Genomic DNA, 20,519 nt, shown 5'->3' with positions numbered 1-20,519 from the left:
CCCCCCCATATACCGATTGTAGTCCAGAATACAATTGGGCTTGAGGACCATTCTTGTGGTACCCCGCACAGGGACAGGTGAGCTGCCATTACCATGAATAGTAGTCAGCATAAGGACATCCCTCTTATCCTTATACTTGACCAGCAACAGGTTTTCATGGGTAAGGGCACGGGACTCACCCTTGGAAATAGGTGTCTTGATAAAATGTAGAGGGAGGCCTCTCTGGCTTTTCCGCATGGTCCCACAAGTGGACGTGGATCTGGCGGCAAGGGATGTGAACAGAGGGATGCTGATATAAAAGTTGTCCACGTACATGTGGTAACCCTTATCCAGCAGTGGGTGCACAAGGTCCCAAACGAGTTTCCCCGCTAACACCCAGAGTGGGGGAACAATCTGGGGGTTCAATACGGTAATCTCGTCCCTCATATACTCTAAACTTGTAAGTGTACCCAGATTTACTCTCACAAAGTTTATAGAGCTTAACGCCATACCACGCCCGCTTCGAGGGAATATACTGGCGGAAGATGAATCTCCCCTTAAAAGTGATAAGAGACTCATCATTCGAGAGCTCCCTGAGCCGTACGTAGGCCTCCAAAAAATTTGGCCCCAAAGTGATCGATGACCGGCCTCACTTTGTAAAGCCGGTAATAGCTGGGATCACCTCGGGGTGGACATGCCTCATTATCTGCATAATGGAGGCATTTCCGAATGGGGAGTATGTAGAGTGTGTGATTGGTGTAACTTTTACTGTATGGTGGGGGGGGTGAAAGTGCTGCAGCCCAAAAAAATGGGGGGCCAAATTCAGTGCCCTGAACCCATAATAGTGCCCGGGTCACGCTGAAAAATTGCGGCGGACACTTGGGGACCTATTTTTACTTTTTACCTTACCTTTCCCTGGATTGTATCCTACACCCCCGATCACCATGTATCTCCGGGTCAGCGGGTCACCCGTGACCTGCATCACCGGAATCGCAGCAAATCACAAATGTGAATTCACTTGCGATTTTCTGTGATCGCCAACATGGGGGGGGGGGGGGCATCCCGGTCCGATCCCCGCACAACGGGGACTGGAATTCTCCATGACGTACGCGTACGTCATGGGTCCTTAACCCCTTAAGGACTTAGGACGTATGAATACGTCCTAAGTCCGGTCCCTGTCTATAACACGGGGTCCCGGCGGGACCCCGCGTCATAGCGGGATGGTCCCGGCGCCTATTCACAGCCGGGACCCGCGGTTAATAGCGCGTGGCCGCGATCGTTCGGCCACGCGCTATTGCCCAGATCAGCTACCCAGAGAGAAGGTCACTACCTTCTTCCGTCGGCGTCCCGGCTCTGATTGATTGCTCCATGCCTGAGTTACAGACTGGAGCAATCAACCGCCGATTACACAGCTTGTTGCCATGCAACGGCAAGGCAACAATCTGTGTATGCAATCAGCCATTGCAAGCTCATAGGCCCCAATAGGAGCTATGAGCTCGCAAAAAAAAGTGTAAAAAAAGAAAGTTAACCCTTTCAGGTATTCCCTTCTGAATTAAAAGTTTAAATCACCCAGCATTTCCTAGTAACAAAATAAAACAGTGTAAATAAAAATAAACATATGTGGTATCACGGCGTGCGGAAATGTCCAAAGTATAAAAATATACCGCTTTTAAAACCGCACGTTCAATGGCGTACGCGCAAAAAAATTCCAAAGTCCAAAATAGCGCATTTTTGATCACTTTTTATACCACAAAAAGTGAATAAAAAGTGATCAAAAAGTCTGATCAGAACAAAGATGGTACCGCTAAAAACTTCAGATCACAAATGAGCCCTCATAACTTTTTTCCGTTTCACCTTGAATTTTTCGGTAAAATGACTGTCACCTGTAAAGTAGAATTGGTGGCGCAAGAAATAAGCCATAATACAGATTTTTATGTGCAAAATTGAAAGGGATATGATTTTTTAAAGGCAAGGAGGAAAAAATGAATATTCAAAAACGTGAAATCGCTCAGTCCTTAAGGAGTTAAGTACCATGGTGTCATGACATACGTGTACGTCAAGGGTCCTTAAGGGGTTAAATTATGGAAACTGTCAGTTTTTTTTTTTTTTTTTTTTTTTGCCTACTGTATTATACATATCACTGTTGTCCCTATCCTCGGCTAGTCTCTGACCCCTGCAATTATTCAGGCCGGCACATCTAAATGCCCGAAAAAATAAAATATAAATGGGGCTAAAAAGGTAAAGTGAAACAAAAAAAAATTATGATTTAGAGCGAAAAAATGTTGCACTCCTCATCCATTTTTAATACAGACCGCTGCATTTTCTGGTCCTTGCCTGCTCCTGAAAATTGGTCCCTGCTTTGAAATACAAACAAAATTTGTTACAAAAAAAAATTGTTTCCTACAAATTCAGGCATCTCTAATACATCTCCATTTTTATTTATTGATTTATTTTTTTTAGTACCCAGGAATATATATACCATATTTATCGCGGTACCCCACGCACCGGCCTATAACACGCACCCTCATTTTACCAAGAATATTTGCCTTTCCTGGGGTCTAGAGCCCTGCTGCCGCCGCTTCTCTCCCGCTGGCTATCTGCGCCGCTGCCCGTTCTCTCCCCCTGGCTATCTGCGCCGCTGCCCGTTCTCTCCCCCTGACTATTGGTGCCGGCGCCGATAGCCAGGGGGAGAGAAGGGGCAGCGGCACCCATTGCCGGCGCCGCTGCCCTGTTGCCTCCCCCCATCCCCGGTTGCATAATTACCTGTTGCCGGGATTGGGTCCGCGCTGCTTCAGGCCTCCGGTGTGCGTCCCCTGCGTCGTTGCTATGCACTGCACAGCCCCGGCAACAGGTAATTATGCAAACGGGGATGGGGGGAGGCAACGGGGCAGCGGCGCAGTCAATGGGTGCCGCTGCCCCTTCTCTCCCCCTGGCTGTTGGCGCCGCTGCCCCATTACCGATGCCACTTCTCTCCCCCTGGCTATCCAGGGGGAGAGAAGGGCCGGCAGCAGGGCTCTAGACCCCAGGACAGGTAGGGGCAGAGCAGCTGGCAGCGCTGGCTGTCTCTGCACCTGCAAAGCCGCTGCAGTTCATTGATTTAAAGCGCCCGCTATTTCCACACAAAGGTAAAAATGTCAAAACACAGGGAAAATCAGTGTCTGTTTTTAAGCCTAAAAACCTCAGTGGAATCCTATCCTCATAGTGGTTAAAATCATAGCGAATGTTTATACACTTAGTTATGGCTCTTAGGGAGTGAGAGAAAAAGAAACACAAACCCAGTTACCAAAAAATGCGGCAGCAGAAAGAGTTTATTAAGGAAAGACACTTCAACAGGGATTGCATTTAAATGTCCATTTTATCCATCATTTTTGCTCACTTATACATAGTGCAATGTATAGGATATAAAACACAGGGAAGCAACTCGCGGCGGTCAGAAACGGAATGCTCCGGAACGGGATGAATATGTCCTGAAGACACCGTGCTGAGTTAGTGGACTGCAATTTTTTTGTACCGGGTGAATATTGTGTTCTATATCCTATACATTGCACTTTATGTGTAGGTGAGCAAAAATCATGGCTAAAATGGACATTTAAATGCAATCCCTGTTGAAGTCTTTTTTTAATGTAAATTGGTCTATGGAGCTGGGGAGACAGAGCCTCTAGCAAGACACAAGGGAGCCACCCTGTAGTGCTTTGCACCTGCTGTCCATTATTTATTGTATGGAGAATTATTAAGGTGCAGTAACATTTGAATTAAAAAAATAAAATTATTATTTTTCTTGCCAGAACTGCTTGAGGAGGCTTTGGTTGGCAGTGATCCGGAAGGACCTCTTTGTGAGCTTCTTTTCTTTTTCCTGAGTGCCATTTTTCAGGCCTTAGCAGAAGAGGAAGAGGACGTGGCAAATGACCAAATAACAGACACAGAAGCCAAAGGTATCTTTTATGTTTAATACTTGTGAGTAAAAAGGATTTTTGAAGGGGGAAATTTAGAGCAATTTTGCATTTTTTGACAAACTCTCAGCCTTTTCTAGGTAGCTGTGTGGCCTGAGACATTACATCACTAGTCATGTGTGAAAGGAAAGCTGTCTTTGCTTTAATGGATAGTGACCGCTGGGTGTGGGAGACCATTCTCCACAGGGCTGCTACTGTAGTGCGGTGGCTGATGGGTGTGTGTGGTGGGGGCGCAGGGTTGGGAAATGACCTAACCTTTACACATAAGGGATCCGGGGACTTGTAGTTGAAGGGAAGGAACTCAAACAGGAAATAAGCAATTTACAAAAAAGCTGCAGTGTTATAGTTAACTCACAAGACAGCCATTTATCCCCAAGACGAGGACGAATCCTTACTAAGCATGTCCATTATTGTCTGGCAGGTAAGTACTAACATCACCTAATTATTATTAGTTATTAACATTATTAGTAAATTTTTGTCAAAAAACACATAACTATGGACTAAGTGCTTTTCTGTCCCTTAATTCAGTCTGACTTTCGACCACAGCTACTTCCAGATTTTGCTTGTCTTTGCATACTGTGATGTAATCAAGAAAACATTAGACCTAATCACACACATACTCAGCAGCTCTGGTTATAGATGCACCTTATAGACGTGCACCAACAATAATTGCCCTCCGAAACTCGTAAGTCAAAGGTATTATGTCCCTAAAACAATTAAAGTTAAAAGGGGTGAACCAACATAAGGTTACTTTCCAGACAGTAATGAACATGTTTAGGAAGGATCCATGCTTGTTTTGGGGCTTAATAGCTGTGTTGAGTTAACCATAATGCTGCTGCTTTCTCTTTGTGAAATAAGTTCCCTCCCTCCAACCTGGGAAATACCTGAGACAACTCTCATTTGCCCTGACGCCCATGACGGCACCTCCCACTGCAGTACAGGAAATCTGAGGACCTAAAAAGGTACATATCTCTCCACACCTCCAGTTAAGGTTTCATTTTCCTATGAATGGAAAGCCTGGGGAGTTGCCTCCCTGAACCGTGCACACCTGGCCAGGTGAGGCTGCAGGTCCTCCGTGGTTTTCTTCATGCTGGAGCTCCCTAGTGGCATTAGGGATACTCTGGAAGCAGCCAGTAAAGTCTTGCGTGAGTCTGCAGGACTTCTGGCGGTGTCTCCCTTTTTCAGAAGAGAGCACCCACACCGCTGTGGTGAGCACTATCTTGACCCCTCCTTGAATACTGAACGTATGGGGTGGATGTTGGGAGAGCCTCTGGCCCCTGTATACACTTACTGTGCTTTTTTTGCTGTGATGTCCACATGCTTGCTTTCCTGCCGGGTGGGACAAGCCTGTGGACTGCGTGTAGCCAGCCTCAATCAGCCAGCTCCAGCAGCAGCCTGTGTTTATATATCAGCATGCAGCAGCAACATCTTTTGAGGGGACCTAGAGCCTTCAGTATTTCTAAACCGTTGAACAAGGGAGGCAGACTCTATTAGACACCCCAGCACAGTACATATGTTGTGGCCTGCAAGGGTACTCCCATGGAATTTTTTATTTTATTTTTTTTAAATCAACTGGTGCCAGAAAGTTAAACAGATTTGTAAATTGAACATCCACAAAAGCAAAAAGAGGGAGAGCACTCAAGGAGCAATATCACCTTATAGAAACAGAGCGTTCCTCGGCGACCCATGTCAATGTCTCCTGCGGGGTGCATATACGAAAGTGTAAAGTATCCAATATAGACAAAAAGAGGGCCACGTATGTCCACTCACCGCAGAGTAGAGACGGTCGGGTCTGGAGGTCCGGTGACTGGATGCAGAGTCACGGCATAGGCGCTGGTGTGTGGTGCTCGGAGGCTACGCTGGCGGTTTTGCACGAAAGTGCATGCTTCTTCCGGCCTTTATGTGCGAAACTGCTGGCATAGCCTCTGAGCGCCACACCCCAGCGCCTATGCCGTGACCCGGCATCCCGTCACTGGACCTCCAGACCTGACCGTCTCTACTTTGCGGTGAGTGCATGTACGGGCCCCAGATTTGTAAATTACTTCTATTAAAAAAAATCTTAATCTTTCCAGTACTTTTTAGGGTCTGTATACTACAGAGGAAATGGTTTTCTTTTTGGAACACACAGCTCTCTGCTGACATCATGACCACTGTTCTCTCTGCTGACATCTCTGTCCATTTTAGGAACTGTCCAGAGCAGCATATGTTTGCTATGAGGATTTTCTCCTACTCTTGACAGTTCTAAAAATGGACAGAAACTTCAATAGTAGAGAAAATAAAAGGATGCAACACTCACCATACTGTAAACTTCTTTATTCACACTGAGGTGACAGCAAACAGGTTGCAGGCGGGGGAGTGGGGTGGAGAATGGGGCTCCCCCCCCCACTCCCCCGCCTGCAACCTGTTTATTGTCACCGCAGTGTGAATAAAGAAGTTTCCTCTATGGTGATTAGGGATCGACCGATATTCACTATTTTGGACGTTATCGACAATTACCTTGCCGATATGCCGATAATGCCCTGCCCCTACCCCGGCCAGAGACCACCACTGCTGCTGCCCCATTGCCTTCCCCATCCCCGGTTTTATAATTACCTGTTCCCGGGGTCTGCGCTACTTCTGGCTCTTGTGGCGTCCTGCGCTATTGCTGTGTGCTGCACAATGACGAGTGACGTCCTCAACGCGACGTCACCGTCAGTGCGCACAGTGACAGCTCAGGGCGCCGCCGGAGCCAGAAGTAGCGCAGACCCCGGGAACAGGTAAATATAAAACCGGGGATAGGGGAGGCAATGGGGCAGCCGCGGTGGTTGGACTCGGGGGTGGGGGGGGGGGGGGGGGGGGGGGGTTAGCGACTGTGGTGGTTGGACTCAGGACGGTGTTCCAAAAAACCATTTCCTCTGTAGAATTCAGCAGCTAATAAGTACTGGAAGGATTAAGATTTTTTTAATAGAAGTAATTTACAAATCAGTTTTAACTTACTGGCACCAGTTGATAAAAAAAAAAAAAGGTTTCCACTGGAGTACCCTTTTAATTCCATTTTGGTATTTGTCTGATGGGAGTTGTTGTTCCTTTCCTTTTGAGGGACTGATCCTCCTAGGAAGGCTTCCTTCAAAACCCACAACCGTGAATGTGCAGACTGCAGAAAACCCTTAGATTCTTCTAATAAGATAGATTTGGTAGTGGCACAGAGCCTTCCCCATGTAATACTTCAGGAGTTATTGATAATTTTTTAAAAGTATTAATATATGTATTGACAATGATAGAAAATAAAAAGTTACATACAGTAGCAATGACTTGTTTTGGGACTTTGTAGATGTATTGTCACAGTGTACATGGCAAAAGTATACTTTCCCCCTATCCACAGGATAGGGGATAAATAGCTGATCGCAGGAGGAGTGTGTGTAGTTTACTAGTAGACAGCACATTGTCCATTTGTTTCTATAAGAGCGCTGATGATTCCAAAGTGCTGTACTTGGCTCTTTTCGGTGCGCCCGTAGAAATGAATGGAGCGCTTGCTCCATTCCTAACAATATTGCACACTGCTCGCAAGAGCTTTCAGACTATGGAGTGGGGTTGAGACAGAAGGCATAAAGTGCTTTTATTGATACAATGGTCCAGCCATATATAAATGGGAAAGGTGACATACAGTAGGGTGAAATAGTCATTAGCTAATCTTCAAATGTCTAATGTCTTGGTTTGGAAACTGCTGAATGCACAGTACCGTATATACTCGAGTATAAACCGACCCGAGTATAAGCCGAGACCCCTAATTTCAACCCAAAATCCCAGGAAGAGTTATTGACTCGAGTATAAGCCTAGGGTGGGAAATACCTCATCCCCCCCTGTCATCATCCAGACCCGTCATTAACATCCTCATCATCATCCCCTTGTCATCATCCCACACATCCCCCCTTCATCATCCCCTTATCATCCCACACATCCCCCTTCATCATCCCCTTGTCATCATCCCACACATCCCCCCCTTCATCATCCCCTTATCATCCCGCACATCCCCCCTTCATCATCCCATTATCATCCCACACATCCCCCCTTCATCATCCCCTTGTAATCATCCCACACCCCCCCCCTTCATCATCCCCACACCCCCCCTTCATCATCCTCTTCTCATCATTCGCCCTCAGTGGTCTTCAACCTGCGGACCTCCAGAGGTTTCAAAACTACAACTCCCAGCAAGCCCGGGCAGCCATCGGCTGTCCGGGCTTGCTGGGAGTTGTAGTTTTGAAACCTCCAGAGGTCCGCAGGTTGAAGACCACTGCGGCCTTCAACATCATCCAGCCCCCCTCTCACCCCCTTTAGTTCTGAGTACTCACCTCCGCTCGGCGCTGGTCCGGTCCTGCAGGGCTGTCCGGTGAGGAGGTGGTCCGGTGAGGAGGTGGTCCGGGCTGCTATCTTCACCGGGGGCGCCTCTTCTCCGCGCTTCCGGCCCGGAATAGAGGCGTTGCCTTGACAATGACGCAGAAGTACGTTGGCAATGAACGCACCTCTGCGTCGTTGTCACGGCAACGTGACTATTCTGAGGCCGGGCCCGAAGCGCTTAGAAGAGGCCTCCCCGGTGAAGATAGCAGCCCGGAACCACTATCCCACCGGACCACCTCCTCACCGGACAGTCCTGCAGGACCGGACCAGCGCCGAGCGGAGGTGAGTACTCAGAACTAAAGGGGGTGAGAGGGGGCTGGATGATGTTGAAGGCCGCAGTGGTCTTCAACCTGCGGACCTCCGGAGGTTTCAAAACTACAACTCCCAGCAAGCCCGGACAGCCGATGGCTGCCCGGGCTTGCTGGGAGTTGTAGTTTTGAAACCTCTGGAGGTCCGCAGGTTGAAGACCACTGCGGGTGGGGGAGTTCACTCGAGTATAAGCCGAGGGGGGGTGTTTTCAGCACGAAAAATCGTGCTGAAAAACTCTGCTTATACTCGAGTATATACGGTAAGTGTTTCTAGGTCGGCTGTATGAAAAAGAGGATTGAAAACTTAAACAAGTCTGTCTCTAGCTAGCCCACAGAAGGCTTCAAAGCACCCATCTACTTTGGACCAATCGGAGCTGAGCAGTGAATTACATAATTTTGTATTGAGGGAATTAACAGAGAGTTTGTGTGGTATGGAGGTTGGATGCTCGGCTGCACCCCGCAGTTGGAGACCACTAGAAGTGGTGTAAGGCACATTACAGCTTAGTGCTCGCAGTACAGCACCGAAAGGTGAGCATACCTCTGTCAACACTGATTGTTGCTTCTGGTGATAACAGCACATGTCTGCACTTCTGCTCCTTTTTAGTTTTTTTTTCCCTATATAAAATGTTCACATCTCACTGGGTCAGTTTACATCTTTCAGGAATGACCATGTAACCTGGGACTATACAGCTGCAACCTGAAGAAGAGCATTATGTCCTGAAATGCTACTCTGTGCCACTTTATTTTCTATTAGTGTCAATAAATATATTGATACTTTATATTAAAAAAACTCCTGCACTTTTATCCTGATGGAGCACTGATTCGAGAGCAAATATTTATTTTTCTTTCTTTCTTCACAATTGCCATTAAAGGGTTTCTGCCGAGGATACTAGTTTGATACACTGAATCCTACTTGACATAGCCTTGGCTAGGGGTGATATGCATTAAACAAAGTTTCTTAAAAGGTGAGAGACAATCTGTACATTAGGATCGCTACCACTCTTACTTGTTGAATTACACAAGGCCCTGTGTTTTATTTTCTCCCCCTTCTTTGTTTTCTCTTCCCCATGTATTACACACACTATAAAGCTGGTTGAGGGTGAGAAAGGCAAAGTCTTCTCAGCTTTTTCTTCGGATAAGGATCAGGATGAGATTGGTAGTAGGTCCTTATTCTTACCAGAGGACACCAAGCAACTTCTTAATGCTATCCGAATTACTATCAACCTTGAGGATTGCAATGATGTAGTGTCAGCAGGAGACATTCTCTGAGGGTCTGGGGGGGGTCTGCATAAAAATATTAAGTCCTTAATTGATAAAGAATGGAGCAATCCGGATAAAAAGTATTTTATTCCTAGACACCTTAAAAGAAAATACCCTTTCGAGGAAGGGGTTCCCTAGGCCTCAGAGAGAGCTCCAGCAGTAGATGGAGTAGCTGTAGATAGTAGCCAAAATGTCCATAAAAGCCACTCTTCTATTTGAGGATCTGTGTTTCCTGGCCAATCCAATGGACTTGAAGGCAGATTACTTTAACAAGAGAAACTTGGAAACTTCTGCAGGCTTTCTAAGGTACACGGTAGAAACTTTTCCTCTGGACAGGTTTTGATAAATCTTTGATAAGTTTGCCGATCGCCCTTTATTAAAACACTGATTTCTGGGGCTTCAAGACTCAATCCGCCACAGAGGCCAGTGGTCTCTTCCTGTAACTTAAACTTAGTCCTATATATATCACTTCATGTCCTCTCTTAGATTCTGTTTGTGTTAAGTTGCTTTCCCTTAAGATGGCCTTTTTGTTACCGGCCACCACTGCCAGGGGAGTAGTTTATTGGGGGGCCAAAAGGGTCTGTAGTTTCCCTTAAGTCCTAGAGGCTAGAGTGGTAATAAGAACTTTACCTTTCTTCTCCCCTAAAGTAGTTTCTGATTTTCACGTGTCATAAGAAATTATCTCGCCATCTTTTGTGACAATCCAGAAGTGACTGTGAACGAACCTTGAATAATCTGGATGTGAGAAGATGCCTTCTCACTTACCTACTAATTCTTGCCATGTACATCTAATTTTTATGCCTCCATCACCTATATTCATTATAAAAATACCTCTTTTAAATAGCTTGCAGTGTTAGAAATCCTCTTGGGTAAAGAGGGTGTGTCCCTCCCTTGTGGTGGCAAAGGTTGATTGATGCGTCTGCTCATGCAGCCTTGTCCATGACTCCTGGACGAGCCTGGGCTGCTTCAGGACTGGTTAGTTTCCCAGGAGGTATGGGGGCCCCTATTGCTGAGATTTTTAGGGGCAGTTTTCTTTATTAAATATTCCAAAAAAAAAAATGTATACAGCAATTTTACAAAAAGTCTTTAATTTTCATCTGTAACAACATCTAAAAAGTTTTTGTATCTGACAGTGCCAATTTAAGTATAGTTCTGAGTTGTTGGCTCAGGTTTCCTGTCCTGCAGTTGGAGGTCCTCTCCATGGGTGCTGTCATGGGCTTACAATAAGCAGATTATCAGTAAGTAATTCCTATTTTGTATGCTGCTAAAAATAAACATCGGGGCAAAGATCATATAAGAATTGCAAGACCAGCCATCAAACACAGGTACAGACACCATATTAGGAAATACAATAGCATTGCCGTGATTAAACACCTTTTTAGTTTCTTGATACACCCTTCAGCTTGTCTAACTGCTTCCCTGAATTGTCAGGAAAAAAAAAATTTGTTTAATCAGGGCACCCACAGTGCCTTCGGTGTCCTGCTCTAGTCCTCTGCAACAATTGTCTTTCTTAAAGGGGTACTCTGCCCCAGACATCTTATCCCCCACGATCTCTGCAGCGCCACCCCACAGTCATCAGCACAGAGCACACTGGCTCTGTTCATGATGAGGGGGCGATGCAGGGGATGGAACATTGTGACGTCACGGCTCCGCCCCCTATTATATCACGTCCCACCCACCCAATTCTAGTCTATGGGAGGGGGCGTGGTGATCGTCACTCCCCTCACATAGACTTGTATTGAGTAGGCGGGTCGTGATGTCACGACGGTGGAGCTTGGACATCACAATGCTTCCTCCCCTGCATTGTCCCATCATCACGCACAGAACCAGTGTGCTCTGTAGTGATGAGGGCAGGGTGGCGCTGCAGAACCTCTGCGATCTGACATCTTAACCCCTATCTTTTGGGTGGAGTACCCCTTTAATCCCTTAACGACCACGGACGTAAAGGTACGTCCTGGTTTGGCGGTACTTAGCGCACCAGGACGTACATTTACGTCCTGTGTATGACCGCGAGCATTGGAGCTATCAGCAGCCGGGGACCCGTCGGTAATGGCTGACATCAGTCATCGTGTGGATGTCCGCCATGAACCCCTCAGATGCCGTGATCAGTACTGATCATGGCATCTGGGGCAATGCGCACGTTAAAATTGATGATCATATCGCCCGCAGCGCTGCCACGGCAATCCGATCATCTGTAATGGTGGACGGAAGTCCCCTCACCTGCCTCCGTCCGTCTCCCGGTGTCTTTTGCTCTGGTCTGAGATCAAGCAGACCAGATCAGAAGATGACCGATAATACTGATTAAATTGTCCGTTTTTCCCATTTTACCCCCAAAAAGCATAATTTTTTTTTTTAATAAACATTTTTGGTATCACTGCGTGAGTAAATGTCCGAACTATCAAAATATAATGTTAATGATCCCATACGGTGCACAACGTAAACGTAAAAAATAAAAAGGCCAACAATTCTGCTTTTTTGTCAAATTTTTCCCCCCAAAAAATTAATAAAAAATTATATAAAATGATGCAAATGTGGTATCGATAAAAAGTACAATGACGTTGCAAAAAATGAGCCCTCATACCGCCCTATATACGGAAAAATCAAAAAGTTATAGGTGGTCAAAATAGGGTAATTTTAGATTACTGATTTTGTACAAAAAGTTTGATTTTTTTTTTAAGCGGTACAAAATATCAAAGTATCTAGCCATGGGTATACCGTATTTATTGGCGTATAACACGCACCCCCATTTTAACAGGGAACTTTAAGTAAAAAAAATATAAAATGTAAAATAAATTACTTGGACTAAATGCCACATCATCCCCCCCAACATCGTTTTCTTCTGCACCTCAGTTTGGTCCTGTCCCCTCCAGTGCCACATCATTCCTTCCCTTTTATCAGTCCCTGTGCCACATTTACCCCTCTCATCTCCACCCCCCATGTCTCAATGTCTCATCATCCCCCCCATGTCTCATTATTTTCACCTGTCATAGACCACCACTAGCCATACAGACATTAAGCCTTTAGTGCCTCCCCCCCCCTCATCATTTCCCCCTGTCTCATCATCCCCCCCCATCAGTGGTCTTCAACCTGCAGACCTCCAGATGTTGCAAAACTACAACTCCCAGCATCCCCCTGTCTAATCATCCCCCCACCCTGTCTCATCATGCCCCCCATCATTCTCCCCCCCCTCATCATTTCCCCCTGTCTCATCATCCCCCCCCCCCCCATCAGTGGTCTTCAACCTGTAGACCTCCAGATGTTGCAAAACTACAACTCCCAGCATGCCCGGACAGCCAACGGCGTTGTAGTTTTGCAACATCTGGAGGTCCGCAGGTTGAAGACCCCTCTTCCCCTTTCCTTACCTGGCTGCGCTTCGGCTGTCTTGCAGGCTGCGGTCAGTGAAGCAGATGAGTGACATCCTCTGCCGGCTTCTCTGCGCGACATCGGGGATTTCACTTTTCGGCGGCGACTACAGGAAATGAAAAGTGACGTCACTGATGCCGTGCAGAGAAGCCGGCAGGGGATGTCACTCATCTGCTTCACTGTCCGCAGCCCGCAAGACCCCCCGCCTGACCTGCTGAAGCGCAGCCAGGTAAGGAAAATAAACAAAGCTATGAAAAGCTTGGAAAAGGGGGAATGACGAGAGAGGGGGGGAGGTAGGGAAAATGAAAAGTAAATCTGTCACTTGTTTCCTCCCGCACTATCCACAGGTACTGGTGTGGTGGATAGTGCGGGAGATGCTGATTAAAAGGTAGGGCAGATCTGGACAAGGTAGGGCTCATTTTAATCAGCGTCTCCTGCACTATCCACCAGAAACCCTCCAAAATGCGCAAAATTGTGGTTTTCTTTTAAATTTGAGAGGTTTCATTACAAAGTACAATTGGTCACGCAAAAAACAAGCCCTTATATGGGTCTGTAGATGGAAATATAAGAGTTATGGATTTTAGAAGGCGAGGAGGAAAAAACGAAAACACAAAAATAAAATTGGCCTTGTCCTTAAGGTTAAAATGGACTTAGTCCTTAAGGGGTTAAGCTTCAGCATGACTGGGCTCCTAGCCCAGTGTTTCATAATGCAGCTCAGCTTGCTGAGCTGCAGTATGACACATTGGGCCTGGGTGCTTTTGTAGACAACAGTCACACGGCAGCTTTAGGAGACTGTTGCCGCAGGACACCGGTGGCACAGAGGGAGTGCTGGAGGTAAGTAGGTTTAATTTTTATATCCCACACAATGACAATAATTAGAAAAAAAACAAAACTCCTTTAATCAACAGAGAACTGAGAAAAAAAGGGGTTTTAACTTGACTAAAGGATGCTTTCTGCTCGCATTTTTTGTATACGTTGTATATATATATATATATATAGTTACATAGTTAGTACGGTCGAAAAATGACATATATGTTCTTTTTGTTGCTAAATCTTGTTTTAGGCATTTCTAAATTGTTTTTATATTAAACTTTTGAATTTATAGCTAAACAAATTAGTATGACAATTGTAATATTAATTTATGTTTTTTAATAGGCTTAACAGATGCTTTGGGAGAGGATGCAGACACAACAAAATCTGCTCTATATGCAGTAGCTTCTTTAGCAGCAGCTTGGCCCCAATTAAATCACGGTATGTTAGCTTTGTAATGGTGTAAAATTAAGTTTTGTTTTTACAGTGAAATTGACATGTTATGTTTGATTTGTTAGTTGGATTACAGGGATACCACTGTAATTGCATTTGTTTACTAATGTTTTAATTACTATTTAAAAAATTCTGGTAACTTTTAAATTGTTTCAGTACAACTTTTGAGTTTATTATTCATTTTCATTGCTTTTAATTTAGCTTTTCCACACGTGACCAAACATTTTTAACCCTTTAAGGGTGCAGGGTGTACAGGTATGCTCTTGGTTCCTGGGCCTTAATGGGTTACTCTGGTGGAAAAAAAATATTTTCAATGTCATTGTCTACATCTATCACAGTAGTGCACCTAAATTCCTGTATCACTCTTGGGTATCCCCCTTCTTTAGGATACCCTATGGCACATCCCAGGCCTATTCATTCACCCAGCGGTACATTTCACTCACGGTACTTAACCACAAATGGATTTACTTTTACAATATGTTTACTTTTTTGTTAGCATCAGAAAGGGGACATGTTTTTACTTTTTGAATATGTTAGAGTGCTTCAAAGTTTAGCAGCAGTTTTCCAATGATCAGGGCTTTGAGGACTACCTCCTGGAACTCAAAGAATTTCCCTGTGTAGCCTGCCCTTCAGTGTAGTACAAAAGCATTGTACATTGTATACGAAAACCTTTGTGTACCATGCCCTGGTTCTGCGCATATTGCCATATAGTTTGAGGACTTGATCTGAGAGATCAACTCCTCTCATACGCTGATTGTAGTCCACTATCCAAAGAGGCGTGAGGACCATTGTTCTGGTACCTCGCACAAGGACAGGTGCTGCCATTTCTGTGAATTGTGGTTAGCATGAGGACCTCCCTAAGGGTCCTGCTCTCCCCTCTAGGGATCAGTGTTTGGTATAGAATCAAATTATAGGTTATAACCCTGATCCAGCAGTGGGTAAATCAGGTTCAACACAATTTTTCCACTAATGTGGGAATCCTTCCCTTTTTATAAACTCTAAATTTGTAAGTGTATCCTGCGGTACTCTTACATAGTTTGTAGAGTTTTTCGCTTAGTAGGTATGTACTGGCGGAAGAGGAGTCTTTCTTTGAAACTAAAGTTCAATGAAGAAAGAAGCAGTGGATCGCACTCACCCAGATTTCAACACTTTATTCAGTCACCGATACGACAGGTAGATACATATGTGGAGGCGGGGGGGGAGAAACAGGAGCTCCGGAACAAGTTGTTTCACGCCTGTTCGGCACTTCCTCAAGCCAGTGAAATCAAATTAGTTTCAAATTCTTTGAAACTAATCAATACAAGGTTTCGTGTTCTCTAAATACTGACAGGGATTTTCTGACTAAATGGGATGTTTGGCTCTTACAACACGGTCCAACTTTAGATTGTTAGTTTGGGACTTCACATTGAACCATTCCCTGAGACATATACATAAGAATATTGACCCTTATTCCTTCTATTTTGGTGAAACCTCTCATTCATTTGATTCTTACCTGAGACATTGCATTGGAATGATCGATGAGTGGCCTGATTTGGAGTAGGCGGTCTTAAGCAGGATTATCTAAGGGAGGCCATTTTGCATTATCAGCATAATGCAGACATTTTCAGATGGCCTCAAAATGTCGACAGGTCATGGCCATACAGTGGAAGTGGGGTTTGATAGAGAACATCCCACTCTAATTTTGCCAAATGTTCTTATTTTTAACTAGGCCCATGTGCAGCACGAGGACCCAATATTTTCTCCTGTCAGGAGGGGGAGGAAGACAGCAGGAAGGGGAGGTCTTCATCCCCTTAACTGGCATTTTCGGTGTCAGACAATCAATTGTTTGAAACTTTACTAAAAATGTGTACATGTGGTGTTCTGTGATTTGGGGCTTATAACTCTTTCCCTAATCCATCCTCTGAAAGGAGAAAAAATGATATATAATGATACTAGAGATATATATATATAAAAAAAAAAAAAAAAAAAAAAAAAGGAAGGTGAAAACTTAAGTTTGGTTAAAAAAAAATTAAAAAATATAAACTTCCAGTGCAAAAAGCCCTGAAGCTGAATTTTTTTTTATACTAATCAGTGGTGGCAGGGCGAACAGCCACGTTGACCTTTCTCAGTAAGTGCTATTTTTGTTACACAACACATGCCCCCCAACTGGTAGGTAAAACCGCTATGCATGCATTACCCATTCCCAGGCAGCAAAATTGTTATTTTATCCTATTCCTCTGCTACCTATTGTGACAAACACTTTACAGATAGTGTACTTGTGCTACTCTGATCCTACTCCTCTGTTACATGATGTAACTGACAGAAGTCTGAATAAGCCACATTACAGTTCCTGGCTTCTGAGATATATTTCTCTTGCTACATGATCAATCTGTGTAATTCAAAGCCAGCCACTTTGCCCATTACCAGGCTGTCATTGTCTCGCTCAGATCCTTCTCCTCTGTAACTTGGTATTATGTCAGTAACAATACTAATAATACTGAACCAATCAATGAGGTAATCGTGCTATGTGGGTTTAACTCCTGCTTGTGGTTAGCTGACCTGATATGGAACCAGAACTAAGCTCCCTAGTCTTCTGCCTCAGGATATAATTGACCAGATACAGAACTAGTTGCATTGCCCAATTCTAGACTGTTCAGTTTCTCAGTCTTTTTTTCAGCAATAGCTTTCTTTTTCTTGCTGGTGTATTCTTGTTTCTCGTTATGTGATGTCTGTCCTGTGGCAGGACCAATCACTTTGCCTGTTCCCTCACTGTCATGGGGTTTCTTGGACCTTTCTTCCCTGCTACAAGTACAACAGAGAAAATAAATTGAAGTCACTTACTGAGAATAATAGTGCAATAAGAAAAAAACTTAATTACCATGAAATTAAAACATAATTGCATAAAATGCCAAAAAAAGGAGGAAACAAAACATGAACTAAGGCGGCTTTATCACCGGGAACTACACTTCAGCAAATAATCCAGAAAAATAGTAGCCTAGGTTAAAGGTAATCAGCAGTAACTAAAATGCAGCGTGCAGTGACCGGCATGGCACCACTCCATCGCACAATTCAGCAGGTCACTTTCTTCTGGGAGTGGCTCCATCGCAGAATTAGTTTTTTTTTTTATACATACATAACACCAAACAGAACAATACAATAATCAGAACAATACTGCCCCCTGTCTTTTTTTCGTTGCAAATACCTTGTGATTAATGACGTTTATGCTCCATCTTCTTTAAGTCTCTGACTCCATTCCTTGGAAGTGCCATGTTCCCTGTTACAAGGTAGAACTGGCCTTTTACAGGAAAAGTTATGCTTCGCTTCCAGATGGAATAATAGGTTCCTAAATCTTAGTTCACAGATAAAGGACTGGTCACTTTTCCACATCCTAAGGTGGTGACACTTTTACTCAGATTCTAGGGTTCTATGCCTTTATTTTTACCTGCTACAAACCCACTCCCTTTCTTTCCCAGATGGACTGGTTGTAGGACTTACTCTTCTTATCCCCTCCATGATGTTCCTAAAGTTTTTCAGTACCTGGCACATGGCAACCTTGTGCTTCTCAGATTCAGGTCGCCAGATGGGATGTCCTATACTGCCCAACTTGGCCACTTTTTCAACTTATTGATATACTTTTGGTGTTCTGTGATTTTCCTTCTCTACTTAAGGTGCAATTGGCAAACTGTCTTTTTTTCAGTATCTACAATATCATCTGTTTGTTTATTTTAGTGTCTGGCTAAGACTGCAGTTCGTAGCCAGTCTGTTTAAAAAGTTCCCTTTGGTGTTACATTCTTTTTCTGTTTAAGACTCTCTTTTAATGACTTTGGTGGAAATTTTATGGTACCATTATATCACCAAGTTGGTGGAGTAGTTGCTATGGGTGGATACATACTTATGTTTCTTTTGTGTATGGTGCTTTCTGTGTGTGTTAGCCATATTGCCCTTCCACAGTTGCAATCTGTTTACATTGTGGATCTCACTTTTGTCACTCTTGTTGGCAATTCTTCTTTCTTGTCTAATGTGTGTATCCTCTGGCCTTTTGTGGCGCATTTCCACCCTGTTTTCAGTGACCACTTCTGTCTTGTTTTGGACCTTCCTTGAATGCCTTTTTAGGTTGGACACTTATGTACTTGGACTCAATCTTCCATCCTCTGATCGCTCTTTTTCATGCTTTACCTGGTTCTCTTCTTTCCCCGGTGCTGGCCCGGTTTCTCTTCCTCAGGTCCTTATGAAGTTTCCCTTCATCAGAATATTTCTTTCCCCTCCTTCCCCTGGTTGGTTTTCAGTTTATGCAGACACCACACTTCCTATGGTATACCTCTCTTCATATGCCACCCATTTTGGTAGGTATCTTAAAATGGGGAATATTCCCAACAGCATTCTCTGGAGTAGCATAGGATGAGGGTTTCCTGGCAGGGATTCCCTTGTCCCAGAGAAAATCTGACTTCGGGAGCACTCACCAATGGGTAACAGAATTCATATTTTTCTTTTAGTGTTTTTACTTTAACACACACAGAAAAAACAATAACGGTATCAGCCGATCAACAGCATTCTCTTGCATAACATACTTTAGGTCTTCATCTACTGCTCTCCAGAGTGCATGGACCAAAGAGACTACTTGCTTCTTTCCACTTAATTCTCTGCAGCCTTTTCAGTCTGTGGTCTCCAGTTTCTCATTTGGACCTCGAGTCACAACTCTTGTTCAGGACACACCACTCTCCGTCCTGGAACTTACGTCATCCCCCTATTCCACATCCTTTGGTGCACTTCATTCAGGATTTCCTGGTTTGAAGCTCCATTTTAAAGTTCTGAGCTAGGTTCCAGTTCTCTTCTTCTCAGTTAGCTGTTGCTTTTCACTCCTCCTGCTGTTCATGGAATATCCTTTTCCCCAGTGGCACAGGGTGAAAAGTCTCCCCCTATATCCTTTTCGTTGTCTGTCTCTCTGTCTTTCTGTCTGTCTGTCTGTCTTTCTGTCTTTCTGTCTGTCTGTCTGTCAGGCTGCCTGCCTGTCTCTGCCTCTCTCTCTCTGCCTCTCTCTCTCTGCCTCTCTCTCTCTGCCTCTCTCTTTTTTTCAGGACAAGAGGAATTTTTTTCCACCTTGAATCTGCCTTGCCTTCAATTTCCTCCTTCTGCAGTCAGTCATAATTTCCTATTTGTCTCTCACTCTCTCTCTCTCTCTCTCTCTCTCTCTCTCACACACACACACACACACACACACACACACACACACACACACACACACACACACACACACAGTTTTATCTTGTTTCTGGATGTTGCTGTGCTTGTTAACACTAATTTGGTTGGCCGTTTATATCAGAGCTACTGTTGTAGCTGTGAATCAATCAGGGGAATACTTCAGAATAGAAAAGCAGGCTCGACTGGCGCTGGAGGGACAGACAACCAGGTTGATAGCATGGAAGTTTTTTTTTTTTTTTTGTAGTGTTAGCCCTTCCTAGTGGCATCATCCTATGCTCCTCTACTATGGGCCCCAGTGAAGACTATGAGAAAAAGCTTTTACTGCAAGTACAACATTTCTCAAATATATGAAGAGCTCTTCTGTTCAATTATCACAGCCTGGCACACCTCCTTTCTTGCATTTATCTCTCAGCCCTCCTTGACTGACACACAGGGCTCTGTATATCCATCAAGGAAGGTATGGGAGGTGGCAGCAAGTGATGAAGCATGCAAGGCTGTGGAACTTAAGCAGCTTGGGCCCTGCCTTCTTAAGACTTGGCGGTGAAATTTTGGCAGCTACCATCTGCTCCAGGAAAGGTACGTTGCTGCAGACACAGTTGGATAGCTGTTGGGGTATAAAAGCACAAACAGAGCGAACAGATTCCATTTTCAGTGATAAACATAGCATTCAAGTGCAGCAAAACACTAAATATTTTGCCGTTATGGAACACCCTTAGGCTAGGTTCACACGGCCTTTGTCCCCTGTCTAGATTTTGTCCGTTATTGCCTCCTAAACGGACCATTCTATTAACGGGTGCAAACTGATGTAAAGGGATACTATTTAGTGGCATCCGTTTGCATCAGT

General features: G+C 44.6%; 1 protein-coding gene across 2 annotated transcripts in view; it reads left to right on the top strand.

The window, feature by feature from the left end:
* Nucleotides 1-20,519, top strand: part of BAZ1A (bromodomain adjacent to zinc finger domain 1A) — a 353,746-nt gene that overhangs the window by 151,975 nt on the left and 181,252 nt on the right. For both annotated transcript variants that reach the window (XM_056545400.1, XM_056545399.1), the window contains exons 12-13: nucleotides 3,765-3,911; nucleotides 14,390-14,485. In XM_056545400.1, the coding sequence (XP_056401375.1) occupies nucleotides 3,765-3,911; nucleotides 14,390-14,485 (243 nt within the window). The remainder of the gene's footprint in view (nucleotides 1-3,764; nucleotides 3,912-14,389; nucleotides 14,486-20,519) is intronic.

Source organism: Hyla sarda, chromosome 11 (assembly GCF_029499605.1).
Source record: "Hyla sarda isolate aHylSar1 chromosome 11, aHylSar1.hap1, whole genome shotgun sequence".
Lineage (NCBI taxonomy): Eukaryota > Metazoa > Chordata > Amphibia > Anura > Hylidae > Hyla > Hyla sarda.
The sequence above is the reverse complement of the archived record's forward strand: the minus strand, read 5'-3'. Positions and strand labels throughout refer to the sequence as shown.